Genomic DNA, 21,608 nt, shown 5'->3' with positions numbered 1-21,608 from the left:
AGCTCCGCTTTTAGTTGAAGTATGTCCGAAATGTAATGAATATCGTCCGGTTTATATGAAATATGAAATACACCGTGTTTGCATGAATTTCATCCGGTTAGTTCAAACAGTGGTTGAAATGTATGCAAGCAGCGTTGGATGACCGACTCTCGCATCAGTGTCTGCAGACTGGTCCCCTCCTATCCGCGGACAGATGCCAGAGCATATTTGCGGGTTAGCATTGAAGATGCCCTTATGTTTACCAACCACGGGACCAATGTAAATTTTTATTATATTTAGGATGCTTTGTAGTCGAGTGAACTTTTACAATAGACCCGGATCTTTTTGAAAAAGAAGGCAAACCCAAGGTTCCAAAGCTAGCAATAGGTTCGTAGATCAAGGCTTCTCATCTTTTTGGATGGGCGACTCAATGCGCTTTCAAAAAATATTATTGATAATGTTTGTGCGGGTGAAAGAGCAACAACATCATTTCCAAGAGATTCCGTATAGCATAGATTGATACCACAAAGATGTTTCCAAAAGATTTCATTGGATTTCTTAATCATATGAGTTACTTTGTTACTTTGTATTTTTTTTGAATCTTATATTCAAATCAATGTACCTGTAACTGTTACAAGCATGAATAAAGTTACAAGTGTTCCTCAAAAAAGAAAGTGTTACAACATTGGATAGAGGACCCGAGTGAAAAGGGAACTTACAAGCAAGCCCTCTAGTTTTACATTCAAGACCTCATAAAAGAACTAAAAATACAATCAAGTCTTTGATCTACCAGCGACCTCACCGGAGATAGCATGGCCACCATCTCCAGCCACGTCCTCGCCAACAAAAGGCAAGGAGAAGTACCTAACAAGGGTGGTGCTTTGTCAATGGTCATGGCAACGGAAGACATTTTTACTAGCGGCGTGCTGCCTGTTTTGGCCGGGTTGGAACCATCCCGTCCATGAACAGAACTGACATGTACACATCACGCATTCCACCAAAGACGGAGGTAAATAAATTACAGCAAAACGAGACCAAGCAAGTTTGACATCTGATTGTATTTGTAGAGCTAGATCTCAAAATAACTGAATAGTTCAAACTCTTTCCAATCTCTGAGTGTACTGCGCGCATCACCATTGTGAGAGTGATAGAGAAAAACAGGCACCTGAGCACACTAGTTTTATTTGGATGAACATGTATAAACTTGTTAGAATCATCAGCTACACCACACTATAAATTAAGATGACAACATGCATTTACATTATACAGGAATACACAGTGGATGTCTGGAAACATCAGCATTGCCCAATCATGGACCATAACTTACCACTGAGCTACTACAGATATGAGCTGTGAGTAAAAATGGGTCGCCTCGGCCAACTCTAATCAAGCTATAGCAAAAATACTCTGCCGCCTCTCATCCAAACCATATTATTTAACTCTATACTTCTAGGCAATCGTCTGGTCTATAACCTTCTCGCGCCTATCACCGAAACGGCTGCTTTGTGCTAACAATTCGATGCCTTCAGGTGACATCGAAAGTGCAGCAGAACTTAAGTAATGTCTTGACTGACGACACCTGCAGCACACAAAGAACAGCAGTCAGTGTTCGTTGGTGCTGTCTTCCTGAAATTTTGAACCCTGATAATGCAAATGGCACATGATGTTCACGCTAAAAGTTGGATTAAGGGATTACAGAGCACATGGACAATAGGGCATACCATGGATTTGTGCCAAAACATTCCTTTCTAATGTAAATGAGAACAGGTGAAATTCCCTAAACTCTAATCAAGCAGCAGGCCGCTATCCATATCTCAAACACTCAATTGAACTGATATGGGTAACACACTATTTCAGAGTAATGGAGAGAAGCATGCTGGTTCACATAAGGTATCCAATCTTGCAAACGTTTAACCAGATTGCGGCCAAAATCATTTTTAAAGTAAGAACGTTACATGGTGCAAATACAGAATTCCAGAGTAAAAATATGAACAGCTAAGGTGCTACGGCAATTTTAGATAAAAGATGATGCTTGCAATGTTTGGCTTGGTTATATGCCTTGACACAAAAGAAATATTAGGCATCATACTTGGTGCATGAAAGAAAAAAATTATAGAACTGAAAGACAGGGACTACCTTCTTTGCTTGTTTGCCATACTCTCAGTAAGTCGCAAGTTTTCTAACTGCGAAATCTGACAAGTCGAAGACAAATAATCAACAAAAGCGGGTCCTCTCAGTGATAGAGATAGCTTGGAAGGAACTACCGGAAGCAGTGCGTCACAAAGATGAACTAGTTGCTCCCTGCACAGTTAATTGCAGGTTCAGTGTCTCAATGGATGCTCCATTGGTACATACATTAGACTATAAGCAAATTGATATACCAGTCTTGGGAAAGATTCATTTAGCAAGATAATATTCCACTCAGTCAAATTTATTGAGTAACAAGTACAACCTATATGAAATCCATTATTTAAGAAAGTTCTGAACATGGGAAAGGCTCGTAACCACTGTTGAAGTTGCAATAGAACAAGGCTAACAAGAATTTTCAATTATGGTCAAAATCACTATCACGTGAAAGTGCCATGTGCACATAATACTCATTGGTGCAAAATATAGCATGTTGGTTCAACGAAAAGTGATGTTATTACCATAAATGCATGCTGACTAGTTATTCCAAGATATGCACATATGTCACCCACCAAAAACATCACTAGCATTTCCATCAGTTGTGCATTGTTTATGCACCAGTGGAAAACTCTATATTGTGTCAACATATGCAAATATAGCTGAAATGTTTATCATGAGGTATGACCAGTTGACCCCTAAAATAATCTACTCAACATGCCTTCAATTTCTTCCCACCTACAGTTCTGGTAGATGAGCAGTGTTGTTCATGTTCAGCATGCAAGGTCGATTGGCCAACAGTACAGAAGCAGCGTTGCATGTGGAGTTGTGGGCTAGAACATTAGCCCAGGTGGGAATTGGTTAGTTTTTGTTGCGTTTAGGAAATCAAATGACCCTATGGCACAGCATTATGGTCACTAGGACCCCCAATATTTTCTAAAATATACTCTAAATTAAATGCATAAATGAATAAGAATTAAACTGTAATACCATGAGAACTCCAAGATATGTTAAAATGCAACAAATGTACATGGGAAATGCAATGCTTACCTCCCCTTGGAAATACAGCTTGTTGGATTTTTCATGTGGGAAATGTTCCCATATCCATCATCACTGTTGAGTCCTGAACTAATAAGTTTACCAAGAGATGTGGCGGTTGTACTGGCAAACAACAACTCTTGTGACAAATCAATGGAACCATCCTCCTTATCTTGGAAGTCCCTTGAGAAAACACAAAGAGCATGCTGCGCATAGACAGATCCCATCTCAAGCTGCTTGTCGTACCAGGAGAGGTCATCAGGCTCAGCACTCGGGGATGAAGATGGATCCAAAATGTCCTGAACAAATTTATAAAAAAGATACATCAAGGGTTCAAGACCATATTGCACAAACATGAATCACCAAGAAACCAACGATAAGAGTACTTACATTGGTAAGAGGGTAGCAGCGGGTGAGCATGAGATCTGATTCCGATATTAAATCAGACACACTGGAAGCAAGCTTCAAAGCTCCAGAAGCAGTTCTATTGTGGTTGGTCTCACAGGGAAGTACAGGACAGCAACGACGTAGCCTGTTCCAAGTATCCTGTACGCGTTCAACCTTGCAACAGTCGTTAGTTTTTTTGCCAGAAAGCAGCCAAATGCTATCAGCTCGACTGCATTCATCCATCAGTTGATACCCCGTAGTTGAACAACTTTCCAGTTCATTCCTGCCAAATGATTCTGCATAAGCTTCACATGTCTCACCAACCGCATCTTCCATGCATTTCTGCAATCCAGACATTATATTCCTCGCATGGTTACTGTCTTCTAGTGCCGTCATAGGCGTAGTGCAAACACCATCATTATTAAAGGTAGACAGACCATTGAACACCATACTTGATAAAAGATCATCGCTGCTAACAGATGCAGAAACACCTCCAACTGCGAGGGATGACTCGGGAACACACGACACGCCTTGTGACATAAAAGTATCACATATTTGTGAAATGGACCCAACCAAGTTGCTCTCGAACTGGTTTTGGAAAGAATTAGTTATTTCAAAAGTCTCCCTTGATTCGCTTGGAAAACAAAACTGATTTGAGATTCCTTGCCCATGTATATGGGGCACTTCTGGAGGTTGTGGGAATAAATCACCTTCTGGCACAGTAAATCTGGCATCTTTGGCAATATATGCATCCGCTTGATCATCATCGGACTCAGATAATAACACTACACCATGCTTCTTTCTTGCTTTTTGTTGATCAGACGGAAGAGAGGTATCTGGAGCATCATCAAAATCATCAAGATCATTCTTACAAGGTGAAATATCATTACATTCAGTAGTGTGGCCATGCTTTAACTTGGATTTTTTAATCTTTCTTGTTTTAACTGCACTTCTTCCTTTGGTCAGAGATGCTGTTATTTGTAACTCCAAGGCTTCAAACTCTGATAATTCCATCTGCCTTTTCTTTTCTTCAGCTAAATGGATTGTTTTTTCTATCTCCAAGCACACTGTTTCTGATAATTTACAGGGGAAGTCCCAAGGCAACATTCTTGGCACGGTAGAATGTACTGCATCCAAGTCAAGTGAAAAAGGAACAGACAAGCATTTGTTTGACCTCTCTGAAAATAGAAAATAGATTAGAATAGCTAAAATGATATGCTGAGCAGTTCTACATTGAATACAACATTTAAACGCAAAATCTTCGGCGAAAAACTACCAATTAAACAAAGACACCACGCAAAAAAAGAACCGGAACAACATTTCTCACAGCATGGGTGTGTTATGTGCACGAGTACAGGATTATGTAATATTCAAACAGATATGGAACATTACTTAAATAGGAAAAACATAAAGATTAGAGTTAGATCAGATTGGTAACCTTTAAGTTAATACTTAGGGGTCAATAAGAGAACATGAAATAAGCCATGTGTAGGTTTGACCACTAATAAACTTACTACAAAACAAGGAATCCTATAACTATGCAACTAACATTATTGACTACCAGGTAATGTTCCAACTAAATGATATGAGATGTCTAAGTGTCTAACAGTCCATGCTCATAACAGCAAGTCTAACAGTGGTCACACAATTACAGAAACAAACATATTATGCCATAATATACGAATCACACAGCTAGCCAGTCACACTTCAGGGAATAAGATAAAAAAAAGACAGCATTTTAAGCTATAGTATATCACTTGGGCTCAAATTTTGTAAGTATGGGACAGCACAAGCACACCAAAGTACTCAACCTGTGTATTCCTGCTTGCCTTGATACCAAAATTGCAAAAGCATTGTTGTCCTCCTAATATCCCCTAAACAAGCATTGATAAAATACTTCAATTGAGGAGCAGTGACGTCCACTCCCTCAGATTTACAGATCTGCGCAGAGTTAGGATATAATCAACTTTCAAGTCGGACAAGTGACATAAGTTTTCATCCACAAAATAATTCTTTACCATGCCAACATGTGAAAGTAGCTCTCCAGATGATGGGTATTTGAAATCCAAAACTAGTTGATCCAAGAGATGAGGCAAAGCTGGATCCTTCTCTTCACAAAACAAGTGTAATGAATAACAAGCACTTTAGTATATAACATCAAATGAGACTGTAAAAGATGAATAGAGAAATGCAAAATCCTGAAGGCAAAAAGGCTCACTGTTGCTGGTCAGTATAATTGGCCATCTTGTAGTCTCTGCAATCTTAAGTATGGTCGAAATAAATCCACGATCCTCATCAAAGACAGTATCCACATCCTCAAATAGGATAAGTGTCTTGTTAATAACTTGTTTGGGGGCTTCATCACTCAGCTTTGAACTTGAGTAGCATTTTACAGGTAGCATATGTTCATCATCGTTAGATGCTTTTCTTGTAGAACAGGATACCGAATGCTTGTATTCAGTCCTATCAGGTGTCTCTAAAGCTGGATCTAAAGAATCGATTCTTGGTGGAGTGGTGACCTCCTCTTGTGACCTGTATGGGAGACAAAAAGATAATTGATGTACGTACACTCTAAAAAGGCAGGCCTATAAAGGTTTAGACAAGAATGCTTAGGTTGGCATTTAAACTGCATTTGACTACATGCCAACTTGGTGCTTGCCAAAAAATAATGAGCAGAACTTCATATGATTATAAGCAAGTTCTCATTGGTTTTTGCATGTGCCCTAATACCATAATTCCTATAGCAGCAGATTTCGTTGTTGCTCGACAATTCTTTGAGTTAGTAGTAGTAGGCAATTTGGATGCATTAGATAGGAATATCACCTCTTATATTATATTGTTAGGGCCTATCTGTATATATGAGGTATCGCAAATTGGATCATCTCTTAAGGAACAAGAAAGAACAAAAAGGTCATTCAGGCCTATAGTCTCATTTATCTCCTTCTCAAGAGATGTATATACTTCACATATATTAGCTCATACCCCACTGTATAAGGGGTTTCCTGCATATTTACTCCACCTGTACGTGTATATATACTGGCCTATGGCCTCATGGAAATACAAGTTGCTATTCTTCATAACACCCCTAAGGTCCCACTTCAAGTCATCACAGTCCAGTATTTCCCCCGTGGACTAAGGTGCATGATAAGTTGCATCATGAAGAGAGTAGAGCTCGTAATAAAGGAATGCCAAGTCAATTAGACAACTATTGTCCATCATAAACAGGAAAAGTGAAGCAGCACAAGGTAGTGGAGAAGCAGCACAAGGTAGTGGAGAAGCAGCACAAGGTTGCTGCTACGATGTGTACAGCACAAGTGTTTTAGGAACAACTTCAACATGCTGTGCTAGATATTACTCTAGAGGCGGAGATAGGGCAGCAGGAGTTCAATCCAAAACTCTTAGAGCACAAGATCTAGTCCAAGATCTTAGATAAGGACGCCAAGTTTTATATAGGTAGTGGGGTACATAGTCTGGTTACAGACTAGAGGCAAGGACCTCTATTTATAGGGCTTTGGGAAGCCTTGACATCTCACTTCCACTTATGCTAGAACACTCTAGAAACATTACTTAAGATTCACCATTCTACTCATAGCTACAAGACTCTAGAAAACAGTAGCTAGGGTTTAGAAAAGAAAAGAAATACTCCCTCTGTCCCAAAATAAGTGACATGGTTTTAGTTCAAACGGAGGTAGTACTAGACTAGAGTAGAAGTATCTAGAAGTAGTCAAACAGATTTGACATATGATTTTATTTTTATTTTCCTCATCTATTGTTCCTCATCAAAAAGTGAGAACACGGAGAAGAAATTAGACATACCACTTTTCAAGGCCATGTGATTTAGTTGCTTCCTCAAACTTTTGCTTTACATACGCCCCATTTCTCATATCAGATGTATTTACCTATAAATTCACACTTTTAAGAAAAAGTACAGGAAGCGGAGTTGTTTCTAAAAAGAAAAGCTGCAGAAAAATATACCTCAATTACATTGAACCCATGTTCTCTCGCACAAGCAAAAACTGCGGCTGATTTTCCACACTGGGAGTAAGAACAAAGAGATCAGACTACATCTAGGCTGTATATCTATATATAGCCATAAGGGCGTAACAATGCAAGTATACAATTTGTGGAAGGGACGATTGAAAATATAAATTAGAACATAGTAACGGAATCAATAGACTGCAAATTTATGTTTGTACACCTCTGTGCCCAGTTAAATGAATACAGACAATACCAATTGCTAGGACAAAATTAGTAGCTGAACAACCTACAGGGCTCAACCTTATTTTTTAGAGTTCTGATGAATAGCATCATATGTAAGCCTTTCCAGTTCAAACTAAGTTACTAACTGGATATAAGTTGCCATTACATTGCTTTAATATTTTAAAAAGAGGTGTTTCATGTGGTAACAAATGGGAAGCTCTATACTGTTAGTGTCAGCGGTATGTAATCCTATTTCAATCTTTTGGTGGGAGTGGCTGCGTTTAGGATGATGCTACTTACCGACAGCAATTTCAACACCACAAATGTATACTTATAGAAAATACTCAACAGCTTCAAAATAAAGTGCAGATTGATTGATTGATTGCTGAAGAGCATGTTAAGCACTGTACAATGATAGCGACAGGTACTCTTGAGCATGGTACTCACCCCAACTGGTCCAGTAATTAGAAGTACATTTTCATAATCAGAAGCATCTTCTGAACAATCTGTGTCAGATTCATCTTGACAGAAGCTGGCATTGATGCTCTCATTAGCAACTCCAGTTTGCTTGTTCTTGTGGCCTCTTTCATCCCACCCTTTGAGCCATTCACTGAGAAACTTTACATGCTCAATATTTCCACATACCTATCAACCAAAATAGAGTGGAAATCCCAGAATAAATATAAGCATACTGTAGTATTTGTGTTTCCTAAGAGGCATGTTGACCCAAAAAGCTAATCAAGTACAAGAAACAAACTGAAAAGGTATAATGCAATGCATAATTGTCAATATAAAAATAAAATTTCATGTTCACCTGGGCAGCAGTTTCAGGCCGGTACTTGTCAGTCCACAGGTAATAAGCCGGTTGACAGCTGCTGCAACAGTAGATATCACAAGATATAAGACACTAGTTAAACCAACTCATTTTCTGTCAGTAAATAAGTTCTTAAGAAACCAACTTGGTTAGCATGCGGTATTACACTTTGAAATGCTAACTAACCAAACCTCCAAGAGCGGTACTTGCAACGAATAATTAATAGGGCTATCATAGAAGGATGGTGAGGGATTAGGGTCACAAACATAGAAGGATCGGCAAACTTCTGCATATAGATAGTTTTGGGGTCAATATGATATTTCATAAATATGTAAAGCTATAAACCCTTACTAGCCACACCTAAACCGTGTTCATGCTTTGTCTCAGATTCCATTCACAAAAAAGGTTGCATGATGCGTACAGTATATAAGCCTAAATGACCTTGCAGCTTCATATGGACAATGACATGAGACGCCAATTGGAAATGGATATAATAATATCAAAGACAAAATCTAGCTGCTTGGCATTCACGCAAGTGATGGAAAGTCCATGCCTAATGGGATATCAGGAGAGCTCACACCCATAGTGTTAGCAGGCAACATTAGCTTAACAAAACTGATAAACACCTACTGGTTAAAAGGTAATTGAATGACAATTTTAATGCTAGAATCAGCAATGAAATAAGATTTTTTATGATATATATCACTTATAGAAAAACAATTCAGCCACAAAGTTTGACTCTGTTAGCCAGAGTTTTAGGTTTAACAATTGAGTAATTAGCCAGCACAATTTAAAAATTCAGAACAGAGCAGTGTTCAAACTGGGAAAACAGAACCAACAACTTAAGCAGCTGGCTCACTTACAAGACTTTACATGCAGTACAACCAGAACAAAAGGCACAAAGTGTATTAAAATCAGAGAACCACATGTTTTTGTCGAGGCAGTCAGCTATTCTTAGACAACAGAGCTGACAAAAAATGGGAGGGGCAACTTAGCTGGCCCACCCCAGTCTTGAACATCTGAACAAGGACCCTCCCTACATCCATCTCATGCTCTCTCTCCCCCACAGACTCCATTTTCATCCTCATCATCTTGCACACCACTTGCTTCGGTTTGCTGCCGTTGAATTTACATTCCCATGAGCCACTGTCATCCTCCACTAGATCCAATCGTCCGGCATAACAAAATCGGCGCAGTATCGGTTGCACGAAATGGGACATGCTGGGTCAGTTTGTTGGAAATGGCTTGCTATCAGAAGCAAGAGACAAGATGTTTAGATGGCATGTAGTTTAGAATTACTTGAGGTTAGCATAAATGTGGTTCAGTTTTTTATTTGCAGTAGATTAGAGCTTGGCAGATTGATTTTATGCTGTAACTGCGTTGGGTCTGAGTGGTTCAAGTAGGCAATATCTAACACAATCTTTCTGGAACCGCACTTGATCTCTTATTTCCATCATCCATGGATTCCTTCAGATCCCCCGCTTTGACACCATATGTATTTCTCTAGTTGGAACTTCTTGCCATAGTATGTTGCTCTAATCCTTAAAAGAAGAGGCCAAATTAATAAAATTGATACTAACAAAACAGCCAGTTCAACTAGTGGACCACTACCCTTGCCTGCTCGGTGTCTACAACAATGTGTATAAGGTTTTGTACAATGCAAGGTGCTTATGGTAGGTGCTTATTTGTAGAGGATAGACGCTTAATTAGGCACCTCCTGTAGAAATAAGCATTGATGCTTAAGAAAAACTCGATTTATGTTAAGAAGCACCTCCCTAAGCACCTTGCATTGTACAAGGCCTAAGGGGTGTCAGAAATAAACAACTGATATTTGTTATATCGCATATACTATCAAATACTCAAATAGTATAATAAGATCCTAGATGCCAAGGAAAAAGAGCACGGAAATAACAGATAAAAAACAATTAGTATTCTGATGACTGACACCACTTGAGCAGACATTAACAAAATGGTTTGTCTTTTTGCGCTTACTTAGTCATCTCCAAATGACGTTTAGCTCAAGAAACTATGATGTTAAGTTCAAATGATTTACAAAATCTCCAAGTTCAATATGAAGGCAAAACCAAGGTAGCTAGCAGAAAGCCAACAGTCTTACGTACATTTAGGCAAACAATATAGGTAGTGTTTGTTACCCTTTCTGGTCGACTTCTAGCCTTCCTTGCAGTATCCTTTCCGGGTGTTTGTTATAGGAAAGAGAATCATGAGGAGAGCTCTCTTCATCAAGATGGATCTGGAATGCAAATGGTCAAGATTAAATCTAGATTAGTGTATGGTTGGAACAAGAAATTTAATGGCTATACAGGTTGAGTAATAGAAGGCAGAAGCACAAAGCAGGTTCATCTGAATGCTTCATAAAAGAGGTGAAAACATAGCTTATACCACATCCAAAGAAGATAGATTGCTTTCACTTTGTTCTTTAGGAAATCTAGGAAAATCCATTCCCAAAGCTGTGTGATTTGCAATATTCTGCTCAGCCAACTGATCTAGGCACATCCTCTTGGAATTAGACTCTATTGTCAAAGGTTTCACAAAGCCCTCAAAGAATGAGACAGGATTTTCAAGTGTATCGGAGGCACTGGTATCAAGAAAAGATCCCTCCCCAATTAGCCATTTACTCCAATGAATTGGTATGGCAGTCTGCAGAGCAAGAAAGGGAACATTGTCAAAATAATAATAAGAATACAGTTACAATCGCATTGAATAAACCTCATCAAAATAGACCACAAACTATGGGATGTTGTACAGTTAGATGTATGGAAATATGTGCTGGGCACACCTCCAACTGGTACATGACATGAACAGGCCAGAGTGGTGGGTTCCTCTCAATAGCACAAAGGGAATTTGTATCCTCGATATTGAATGCATCTTGTTCAGCACCTTTGTTTACTTTCCGGGAAGCAAAAAATGGATGCAATTTCTTTCCAGATGATAACATCCGGATTTCCTGTCAATGAAATCAAATAATATACTTTTTAAGAAAACAGCAGGATAAACATGAAGTCGACTAAAACTAGTGCACCTGCAAAAATCAAATCCTCAAATATTGGATCCATAACCACATCACTGATATGGTGATAGATATACTGAGATAACAAACCCTTATTCAACAATTAAGTCGATGAGGACGTTCAACCAAAAAGGAGGAGATGGTTTGTTGCACGCACAGCAACAATATTTAACAATGATAAAGACCATTTCTTAAGTAATTGCTAGTGTTTTAAGGTCTAAGCCTAACAAGCAAGACCATGGCCATACAGCTCAGATTACAACAAGAAATAAACAGAGCAACTAAGGTCTCTACCTCTCTCCGGCTTTCGCTTGGTTGGTTACCCAAATTTTGGTTGCCTATGGAATCTTGCCAACTCTCCTCACATTCCCTTCACAAATCTCACCAAGTCTATGGCCAGCAAAGAGTCAAGGAATCTCTAGCCAATTTTCGCTAGCCAATGGTTGGCAAATTTTGGTAGGGCATATGCTATGGCATGAACCAAACATGCCCTTAGTGTTCAAGCGTTCTTAGTTTCACTAACTGGGGGCTGGAATAATATCTTTGGCCAGTTTGTTTCCATAACAGAGATTATTTTGTAGGGGTCAAGTCATCGTTAATGTATCGTAAGACAACCACCACCAATCCGTAAAAGTATCAGATGTTCTGCATGAGTACCATCTTACTCTACCCTCTTTCTTGGGATGAGAAGGTGAGATTCAAGCAGTTGCAAATATGAACTCACACCAAATTTGATGGTAGCAAGTGCCCTCACCAGACAAGAAGCACACAGCATATCCCAGCAATGCAGACAATGATACTGGAGCGTACCTGTGCAGCTATTTTTGCCTCTGACCTTAGGTCAACTATCACCTGTGACTTATCTTCGTTGTCTAATACATCATTGGCATTAGCCTGTGTTGCCTCAGAAGGCACATTATTCAGATCTATATCAATTTTGACAGGAGATCCTTCAGGTAAGGTAGCTTCAGTCTGACTGCTATGCAGTTGCTGACAGCCTATGTGGCCTTCATAAATAAAAAAATATTATTACACCTCTGTCAAAGTAGAGTACATGTTAACCAATAAATACGTAAAATCACAAGTAAATAAATATTTAGCTAACTTGTTGAGGATATAGAACCAATGCACATAGTGTTCTTAATCTGTGAGAGAATAATACATTTAAGCTACTGTTAGTATGCACTATGTGACAGAGCCTATGAAAAAATTGAATTTATATTGCAAACAACTGAAATATTATCCGACTCAACGAGTCAGTTTTTCACTCTTTCAAACTCAATATAGCTGTATCATTTTTCTCATATGTCAACATTTGAGAACTTGGTACCTTTTTTTTCTTCCATGGTATGCAGTTAAAAATCAACAGGATAGGGTACATTTTCAGAAAAACTAAGCCATACCATACTAGGATACACAGGCGTAGTTTGATACAAAGAGGTGCTAGTATTTGATGCATAGATTTTTAAGTTTTTAACCAACTGTAAGCGTAGGGATGAGAGAGAGAGAGAGAGAGAGAGGACTAACCATCAGGAGATTCCAACACCTTGCAGCGCTTTCTATTAGGCGCCTTTCGTGCTGCATCTTGATTTCTACCTTTCCGCTGCTTTTTCTGAGGGCTCTCATCTGACATCCAACAAAACAAATATTCATCAACTCTCATTCACAGTGTAGCAAATAAATAAGGAAAACTTGACTACGAATGGGCCAGTGAAACACTTGAAGAAATGGCAAGAATATTGTATGGGGTTGACATACCAACCAAAGTAACTTCATCCTTGCTACCTGGATCCAACCCAGTTGTCTCTTTATTTGAAGATGGCTACATGAAGGTTGATTAAAGAAATCAGTATTTTGCATATCAGGAAAGATAACAGAACAGCAGATGTGCTTATTAATCAAATATATAGCATATAAATTGAACCAAACGACCGATCTAGAATCTGAACTAACACAAAAAGTAAACATAGTCATCACCCATTGTTGCAACTGAGAGCATGTGCATGCCACTGGTTGCAACTGACCATCTACGGGTTTTTTTCTTCTCTATAATGTTTTTGTTTGGTAGCTTATCACATTGGCATATTCAATTTATCCACTTCAGATAATTTGGATGGATGGACAGTTTAGTCAAAGCCATCCAACAGAGATAGATGGGAAAATTTACTGGTGGAAAGAAAAGAACTAACCTGTGCTGTATCCTTTCTAAACTATTCTCTTGAAGATTAAATGGGTACACAATGAAAGGGTGGACACTCCTTGAGTAAACAGTAAGCAGGGAGTCAACATATTCAATTCATTTAGCTTAGTTATGCACAGTTGTTTTGACTCCACAAAGCAGGTAGAGCACTAGAGGCGCCCCTTTTCTCTGTTTGATTTGGGAAATGTGGAAAGTTGGCAGTTCCATACAAGTACATATGCATGATGATGGGAAGAGACATACTTGATAAGAATGTTCTTGATGGAACAGGCAGTGCTACTAAAAGCCTAAGATTACAACCCTTCGGATATGATACTTGCTAAATTTGTAGCACAAAAATTAGCAAGGCATAGGCACAGCATGCAAAAGAGAGGAGAGTTGATTGCGGGGTAGACTTATCTTCTGTACTTAATATGCAGTGCCTGTCATCAAATAAAAGGAAGGACAATGTAAACGCTTCTTGATATCTAGGGGTGGAAAATGGCTGTTCTGTTTTAGTCGATACTAATAGTCCCCAAGACGCAAATGGAAAGAAAAAAACAGCATTCAAATGAAACATGACTACTGTGTGGATTTTTTTGCTGTGTAGAGTGCGATGTGCAATGGGAAATGACGCCAATTTCCATATTCACATCGAGACTGGGATCAGCAGCCCAGGTACTCTACAGGTTACATCAGACTAGACATTTGATGTATGTGAGTATGTCTAACGCTAACCTTATCCCAGACTAACCCAACCCACATACAGTGACGTACGTAGCTTTAAATCCGTCATGCCAGCCCATTTGTTTCAGATCAAAATGATGTAGCTTGAATTTCAATTCTGTAATTTAGCTATTATAGACACCGACCACAAATTTCCTGCCATGCTCATGTTGTATTAATGTGAGCAGAAAATTGGTTCAGATACCATTTACAGGTATTCAATAATTTTCAAATCGATACTGATGTGGTAGAGTCACTACTCGATCTGTTTGTACCTCTACTTATACTACGTCTCTTCAGCCCAACAAGGTATAAGAAGTTATGTGCATTCCAAACTATTTAAAATTGAGAATCAGAAGGTACTTATTTATCAACACGGAAGCGAGCACAGAGAAGCCACAATTTCAACGCAGCGGGCGAATTAAAGCAGTCCAGCTACGGAGCAAACACCAGACAACAGCCGAAACGGGGGAAATTCTAGTAATGCAGTACCTTCCTGCCTGCCGCTGATCTCCGCGGCCTCGCCTTCTTCTTGCCCTTCTCCGGCTCCTCCGCGGCCTCCTTCCCAGCCGCCTCCTCCGCCGCGGGCGCGGGAGGGACGACCCCTGCGCCGCCGCCCGGCCTACCCGACCCAAACGGGAGCCGCGACTGCACGCACCGCCTCAGGCGCTTCGCGTCGGACGACGAGGGCGACGGCTTCGCCGGGGACGGGGACGGCGTGGGCGTCGGCGCCGGCTCCTCGGGATCAGCAGATCCGCCCATCGGAACGGGATCGAGCGGGGAGCCGGGGCTAGGGTTTGGGGTTTGGGAGCTCGGAATGACAGTGTGCGAGGGGCGGGAGATGGGGCTGGATGGATTAGCTTCACGTTTTTCCCGCGCGGTGGAGCGGACGCGCGCGCGGGGTTGGGCGGGCGCGAGGGGAGGGAGGAGGTTGGCGCGGCGCACTGCGGCGCTACGGTAAGGACAGAATTGCGAGCAGTAAAGTGAGTATCAGTGGGGGTTTTTTTTTTTTAGCTGGAGTAGGAGTATCAGTGTTTTTGATCGGGCAGGGGGAAACGAACTCAGATTTAGATACTCCTGGGAAGTAGGCTGGGAACAAGACCGACGGCAAGGCCCATTTACCCAATCCCCCGGGGCAAACCTGGCCAAATGGCCCGGCCCGGCCCGGCACCGCACGGCCTGGGTTAAACGGGCCAGGCACGGCTCTGTGCTTTTACCCCCGAACCCCTCTTGCCCTCCCTCCCGCCTCCGTCTCCCCCCCGCACTCCATCGCCTCGCCGCCGTTCCCCGCAACCCCCTGTCGACCCAATCTCACATCACCCGACGCCTCGTCCTCTCCAGATCTTACGCCCGCCCGCCCGCCCGCCCGAGGTGAGCACTTGTACATCCCGATTGGAGTTCCGATTGGTTGGTAGGCGCTGGTTCGTAGGTCTCGGATCCAGCGTGGTCTCCCTCCGGAGTTGCTCGTTCCGATTGTGGTTGGTAGGCGCGGCGCGGCGCGGGTTCATAGGTCTCGGATCCAGCGCCGTCTTGTATCCTATTCTATTCGTATGAGGAACCTCGACTAGGATAGGATTTAATTAGGGTTTGTTTGTTTGGTAACACCACCTAGGCAGGGTTTGATTATCCGTAATAAGGAATCAATCTGACGTTTTAGTTAGGGTTTGCTTGGTTTCTCAAATGGTGTATGAATGAATTCTTCAACTGTGCCTGTCGCGATTTTGGGCGGGGCAAAATTGGAGGCATTTTGTGGATGAAAGATTGGGGGAAATGCTAGATCCACTCGAAACCGAGCAAATCCATGGATCAAAATCAACAAAACTTCATCATACCAACAAATCACAAAAAAAATTGGTTGGTGGGGAAATTTCGAATTAGGACGAAAAACAACAAAATCAAGCTAGAAAACGAATATTAATTTGGATGGAATTCATGCTATGTTGTTCGATTTCAGTGTATTAATTTTTTTATCAACTATTTGGAATTCATGTTCTAGCTCTGTTTGGATAAGTAACAATATTTTTTGGGATCCTAAAATATTTATGCACAGCACTTAACCTGCAGCTGCTGATTAATGTTGTAGTCATATGTGCTGCTTTCCAGGTATTTGGTTATCGTTTTTGTTTATTTATTATATGTGATACTAATATTTGCCAATGATGATGTATCTTTTGCCAACCAATCTCTAGTCTTCTTCTTGAGGACTGTAAATGCTGGTTTGGTTTTCTGTGCTCACTATGCCCTTGCACATGGGATGCAATTTTTTATTAGCAATTATTTCCCAGCTGTTTAGTTTATTGTTTCCTTTGATGGCGAGGCATTAATTCTGGAGATGCAATTTTCTTGCTCACAATAATACAATGAATGATGGGATCTCTATGTACTTTGAACCAAATTGTATTCCCTCTGTTAATTATTTTTCTGTTTTGGGTGATTGAGTGTATTCATTTATTTTGTTTAGTTGCCTATCAGTATACATGGTTGAATTGCTTTCACTTCATATTAATAACTATTCTGTCGCACAATGCAAATATGATGCTGTCCTAACTAATTAAGTAGAAGCTTGGTGCTGTATGGTCTCTTCCTGACATTAAATCCTCTGTCTGTGCTGTACCAGCTGGTAGCAGCAACTGTTCTGCTGCAGTCCGCCAAAAGGAAAAGATGGTCTACAAAATCCACTCCCATGCCCAAATCCAAGCCCTGCAGGCCCGCTCCGATGAGCTGGGCCACTCCAATGAGCACATGCTTGTGAAGCTTGTCTCTCTGGAGTCGGTGCGCATAGCGTGCGAGTCGTATGAACTCCTCTGCCCGCTGATGATGGAGTCGTCCTGGAAATGCCCGGAGCTGGAAATCCTCTCGGTCGTGGCAGGCTTGTCGCTGGAAATCCAAAAGCTCGAGCATCATCTGTTACCCCAGCTCATGGTTCAGGAGGCCAAGCTGGAACGGGGCGCCCTGGAAGCCATCCTACTCGTGAAGAACTCAGCAATTAAGCTCTTACATCTGAATAAGTGCTTTAAGGAAGCCTTGGGCATATCTCGTTTCGAGGAGGATCCGGTCACAAATCATGTCGATCTGCTGAGCATATTGCTAAAGGATATGGCTGTTCCTGTACTTGAAAATAATTGCGGCGGTGACTGGCTAAAGCCGCGTGTCCCGATGCTGGTCCAGCAGGTCACCCATGTGTTGGAGATCCCGGTTCGTTTCTGTTATTCTGATGAGTAGACTTATCAGCCAGCTCGAGGCTGTTGTGATGAGTATTTCTTAGGGGCGTGGCAAACAGTTTAGAACCAACCCTTTATGTTTGTATGTAAAGGATTTTAAATGATATGTATCTTGGGTAGTGTTTTCTCATTCTGTGCTAGGGTACAACTTGCAATTACTTTCAGTTTCTAAATATAAGTCTTTTTAAGAGGTTTCACTAAAAGACTACATATAGGGAGGATGAATGTAGACATGCTTTAGAACGTGGATTCACTCATTTTGCTCCGTATGTAGGAAAGTTTTCTAGTGAAATCTCTTCTTAAAAGACTTATATTTAGGAAGGAACGGAGGGAGTAGTGCTTATCTGTGAGTGTCCATGATTAAAGCTTTGCAAATACCATAAACAAAACATCACCTTGTACTTGAAGCTGAATTGAATTGAAATGTGATTAGCCTTCCACTAGCCAGCCAAGGAGGAAGGAGCCCACCGTTCCATCCTCCCTATCTCCATTTCCTCTTGTCGTGCCCACCTCCCCCTTTTCCTGACACACACTCTAGTTGAGAACTGTGGCAGATCTAGTTGCGCCGGTCGCCGCGCAACAACGAGCTCCACCACCGTGCGGTCCGGGAGCCACGCCGCAGCAGCGCACCCTCCGGCCACAGCCCTATGCGCAGACGTACAGCGCCTCCCTCCGGCCCAGAACGCAATCCGACGCCGCAGTCCGCGCCCAGCGAGAGGCGGCGGCAAACCTCGCCTTCTCCGTGCGATGCTGCTGCTGCTGTAGGCGTCCCCACACCCTTCCACTGCTCTCCCCCATCTGGTGTGCAACACCAACGTTTCCTCTCCTCTGACTCGTTTTTCTTTTTGCAGCAGTGATTTCTCAATGTCTCCTCTGACTCGTTTCTTATTGCAGCAGTGATTTTGTTGGCCTAGTGATTTGTTGGTGAAGCTGGCACACAGGCAAGTGATTTCTCTAGTATCTACTCCCTCCGTTCCAAATTACTCGTCGCAAAAATAGATGTATCTAGAACTAAATACATCTAGATACATCCATACATGCGACAAGTAATTCGGAACGGAGAGAGTACTTAGCTTCGCATCTACTTGTCTCATCTCGCTTGGTCCATTGGAGTACACAAGTATGGTTGAGATTCTCCTCAAACTGCAGCTTCACATCTTGAATGTATATGATGTTAGATTGTTACTAGTTTTGCCTTGTCAGATTTATACGTACTAGTACAAATGCCCGTGCGTTGCACCGGACGAAAAAAGGCGCACAACGGGAAGTGCTATTCTGAGCTCGAGCTCAGATGCACTCTATATCTGCCTCGTCTATTCTCATCGAGATTCACACCCTGACAAGTACAGGCTCAGGTATTACTCTGGTATATCACTTTTTGAACAGTCCCACTGGCCCACTTCTGAACAACGGATAGCATTACGTCGTTAGCCACATGTTCTCCGGCTCAGACGTGTCCCGACGTAGCGCGCCGTGAAATTAGAGATTCTGGACTCACGGCGGCAGATAACCCATTTATTGCGCCTCGCTGTTGGACCTTCGCTCTTCGCGACTAACCGCACGACCTGGTTAACCGTGCTTTCAGATCCATAAGAACCCTGCACGCCAGCTACCCGGTTAATTGAATGTTGCTACAAATCCAACTTAGATCAACATTTCTACATGAACAGATTTACCTCTTCAGATACTATTTGCAGCTTGGAAGCTGCATCTGAGTTATTGCCTCTTTAGTAATGGCAGATTCAGAGACGAATAGCACGGAAGGAGCCATTGCCAGTTGCTGCGCTCCAGTCTTCAGCCTTCTTCTACCTTCAGGAAGCAGTGTATCAAAGGGGGGACACACAGTTCAGAAGTGGCTCTGCTGCTGCTGGTTCTGTTAAACAGCCTCACTTTCTCCCGCTCTTGCCACTCAAAATTCATACTGGTTCGTCACAGTTCTTGGCGCGCAGTAAGGCACACACTTGTCACACGCCCACCCTGCTATCTGTTCAACATTCAATTCCATGGCCCAATCAACAAGCAAAGTTAACCAGCTTATATCAATTTCAAAATTCAGCGTGCAACCATCATGATGGCAATAGTCTTCAGAATGCAAGCACACTTCCAAAACTATTTTATATCCCGTCGCCTGTTAAAACAAACTATAAATTCAGGTAGCTCTACATATCCCACACAAACTTCATGTAAATTCATAGTCATGAAATGGATCATTTTGTTCTTTTATTTCTAGGAAATACTCATCAGAGTGCACACATAAACATGTGCCTGGAAACACGACATCACCGTCTGCAAAATCAACGGTCCACAAGAACATATGAGCCTCAATTGTTTGTCCATGCTTCAATTACGGACATATGTGGTTCAGGAAATACAAGAATACATACCGCACAGCCACAAAAGATTTCTTGCATGCACTTTGTCCTCTCCACATTTGCTCATCCCGTATCTGATACCGGATACCTTCTCCCACGAGTACAACTTGTACAAGTCGTAAGCCTCGCCCAACGTATCAAAGCTTGTACCCAACGCATGCACAATCACAATGTCTCCTGGGTTCTCTGTGAAGCTGCGGATTTCCCTCTCGAGAGCGCTCGTGCAATCTGGACATGGCGTCCTGCCAGGAGCGGCAGCACCAATCCTCGCCCTGCAGAGAAGAGCTAATGTTTAAGCACTGGTCATCAATCCATACTCACCCAAAGGCACCATTGTGTTTTTTCTATTGATTCAGTTCTTTCCAATGATTCCATCTGATGCAAGCATTTGTTCGTGAATCTATAGAAGGTACAAGCTTTATACACACACTCATTCCTGAAATCACAAAGCTTATCTTGTATCTTATCTTATACCGTAAGTTCCAATTTAACTGAAAAAAGTCGTACTCTAGCCAATGTGCTTTTGCCATTTAACACGGTAAGCAAGAAGGAAATAAGCAAACTTAGTCGGATTTACACATAGTTTGAGAGGATGAGCATTGTGCACATTGGAAATAAGCAAGGAAAATACTACTGAATACGCAGCACGCTCTAGATCCACGGAGTAGGGAACCGCTGGACTGTGCCGAACACCTCACTCCATGGAGTGGCGATCGTTCTTGCCAGAACAGCTATCGCTGGCTTTCCAGGTGTGTCGTGTGTACTTACATTTACATTGCGTCTGCTGCATTCTGTTTCGCAAATTCATAGTTTCAGTCTTTCAGTTCATATGTTCCTAGGTTCATAGATTCGAAGATTCAATCTTTACAATCAGGGTACTTCTAGATTCACATATTCGAAGATTCAATCTCTACAATCAGCAGTACTTCTAGATTCACATATTCAACGGATTTTCTAAGGAACAATCTGTCCACCGGGTTCCATTTTAGCCCACATTCATACTTTGACAGACTGTATTTCTTACCCCAGTCAGTACAGTAGCAGAAGCATACTAAGATAATCGCATGATCTTGCTGAAAGTCAGTACAGCTTTCCAGTTTACTCAGTGGCTGGCGTTGCTGCTAGTTACTGCAGTAAGGCACTCCTAGCATGGCCTCTCTAAATTGAGCAATCAGACTGCAAATGAATCCTACCGGCTCTAACTGTACTAATTCTTCAGTCATGCCAACTATTTTATTCAGAAATCGATGCACGTTCGATGGCGTAAAGTTGTTTGTTCACTAACCTCTGGTTCCATCCGGGCGCCTGAGGATCCATCCTCTCTGTTGACAGCTCCGATGTCGGCGGTGACCTTTCCCTTCCCTCCGCCGCCACGTCCTCCGCCACGAAGATCTGCACTTCACCGCTGTCTGCCGCGGCGCTGTTGGCCCTGCCACAACTTGGCCTTTCGCACGCACAGGGGCGGGGACCAAACTCTCCCCCACCTCCTCAAGGAGAGCGGATCTGATTCATGGGAGAAAGGGATCCTCTCAGTCAACCA

At 41.8% G+C, this 21,608-nt stretch overlaps 2 protein-coding genes across 3 annotated transcripts; one reads left to right on the top strand and one right to left on the bottom strand.

Moving 5' to 3' along the window:
• Positions 1-1,176: 1,176 nt before the first annotated feature.
• Positions 1,177-15,432, bottom strand: LOC123092686 (uncharacterized). 2 transcript variants are annotated; one of them, XM_044514506.1, is made up of 18 exons: positions 14,968-15,432; positions 13,329-13,392; positions 13,098-13,196; positions 12,381-12,577; positions 11,340-11,507; positions 10,943-11,200; positions 10,696-10,793; positions 8,543-8,603; positions 8,176-8,373; positions 7,504-7,563; positions 7,345-7,427; positions 5,747-6,060; positions 5,547-5,638; positions 5,340-5,469; positions 3,532-4,706; positions 3,154-3,440; positions 2,116-2,280; positions 1,177-1,558 (listed from the first exon to the last, which is right to left on the bottom strand). In XM_044514506.1, the coding sequence occupies exons 1-18, from the start codon at positions 15,235-15,237 to the stop codon at positions 1,429-1,431; spliced, it is 3,849 nt and encodes a 1,282-aa protein (XP_044370441.1). In that variant the 5' UTR covers positions 15,238-15,432; the 3' UTR covers positions 1,177-1,428. The 2 variants fall into 2 exon arrangements, with proteins under 2 accessions (XP_044370441.1, XP_044370442.1); XM_044514507.1 differs by having other exon boundaries at positions 8,543-8,600.
• A 142-nt stretch (positions 15,433-15,574) lies between these two features.
• LOC123092687 (uncharacterized) lies at positions 15,575-17,826 on the top strand. Its single transcript, XM_044514508.1, has 2 exons — positions 15,575-15,846; positions 17,093-17,826. The coding sequence occupies exon 2, from the start codon at positions 17,137-17,139 to the stop codon at positions 17,695-17,697; it is 561 nt and encodes a 186-aa protein (XP_044370443.1). The 5' UTR covers positions 15,575-15,846; positions 17,093-17,136; the 3' UTR covers positions 17,698-17,826.
• The last annotated feature ends 3,782 nt before the right edge of the window (positions 17,827-21,608 follow it).

The sequence above is a fragment of the Triticum aestivum genome, chromosome 4B, assembly GCF_018294505.1.
Source record: "Triticum aestivum cultivar Chinese Spring chromosome 4B, IWGSC CS RefSeq v2.1, whole genome shotgun sequence".
Lineage (NCBI taxonomy): Eukaryota > Viridiplantae > Streptophyta > Magnoliopsida > Poales > Poaceae > Triticum > Triticum aestivum.
This window is presented reverse-complemented; position numbering and strand designations above follow the sequence as displayed.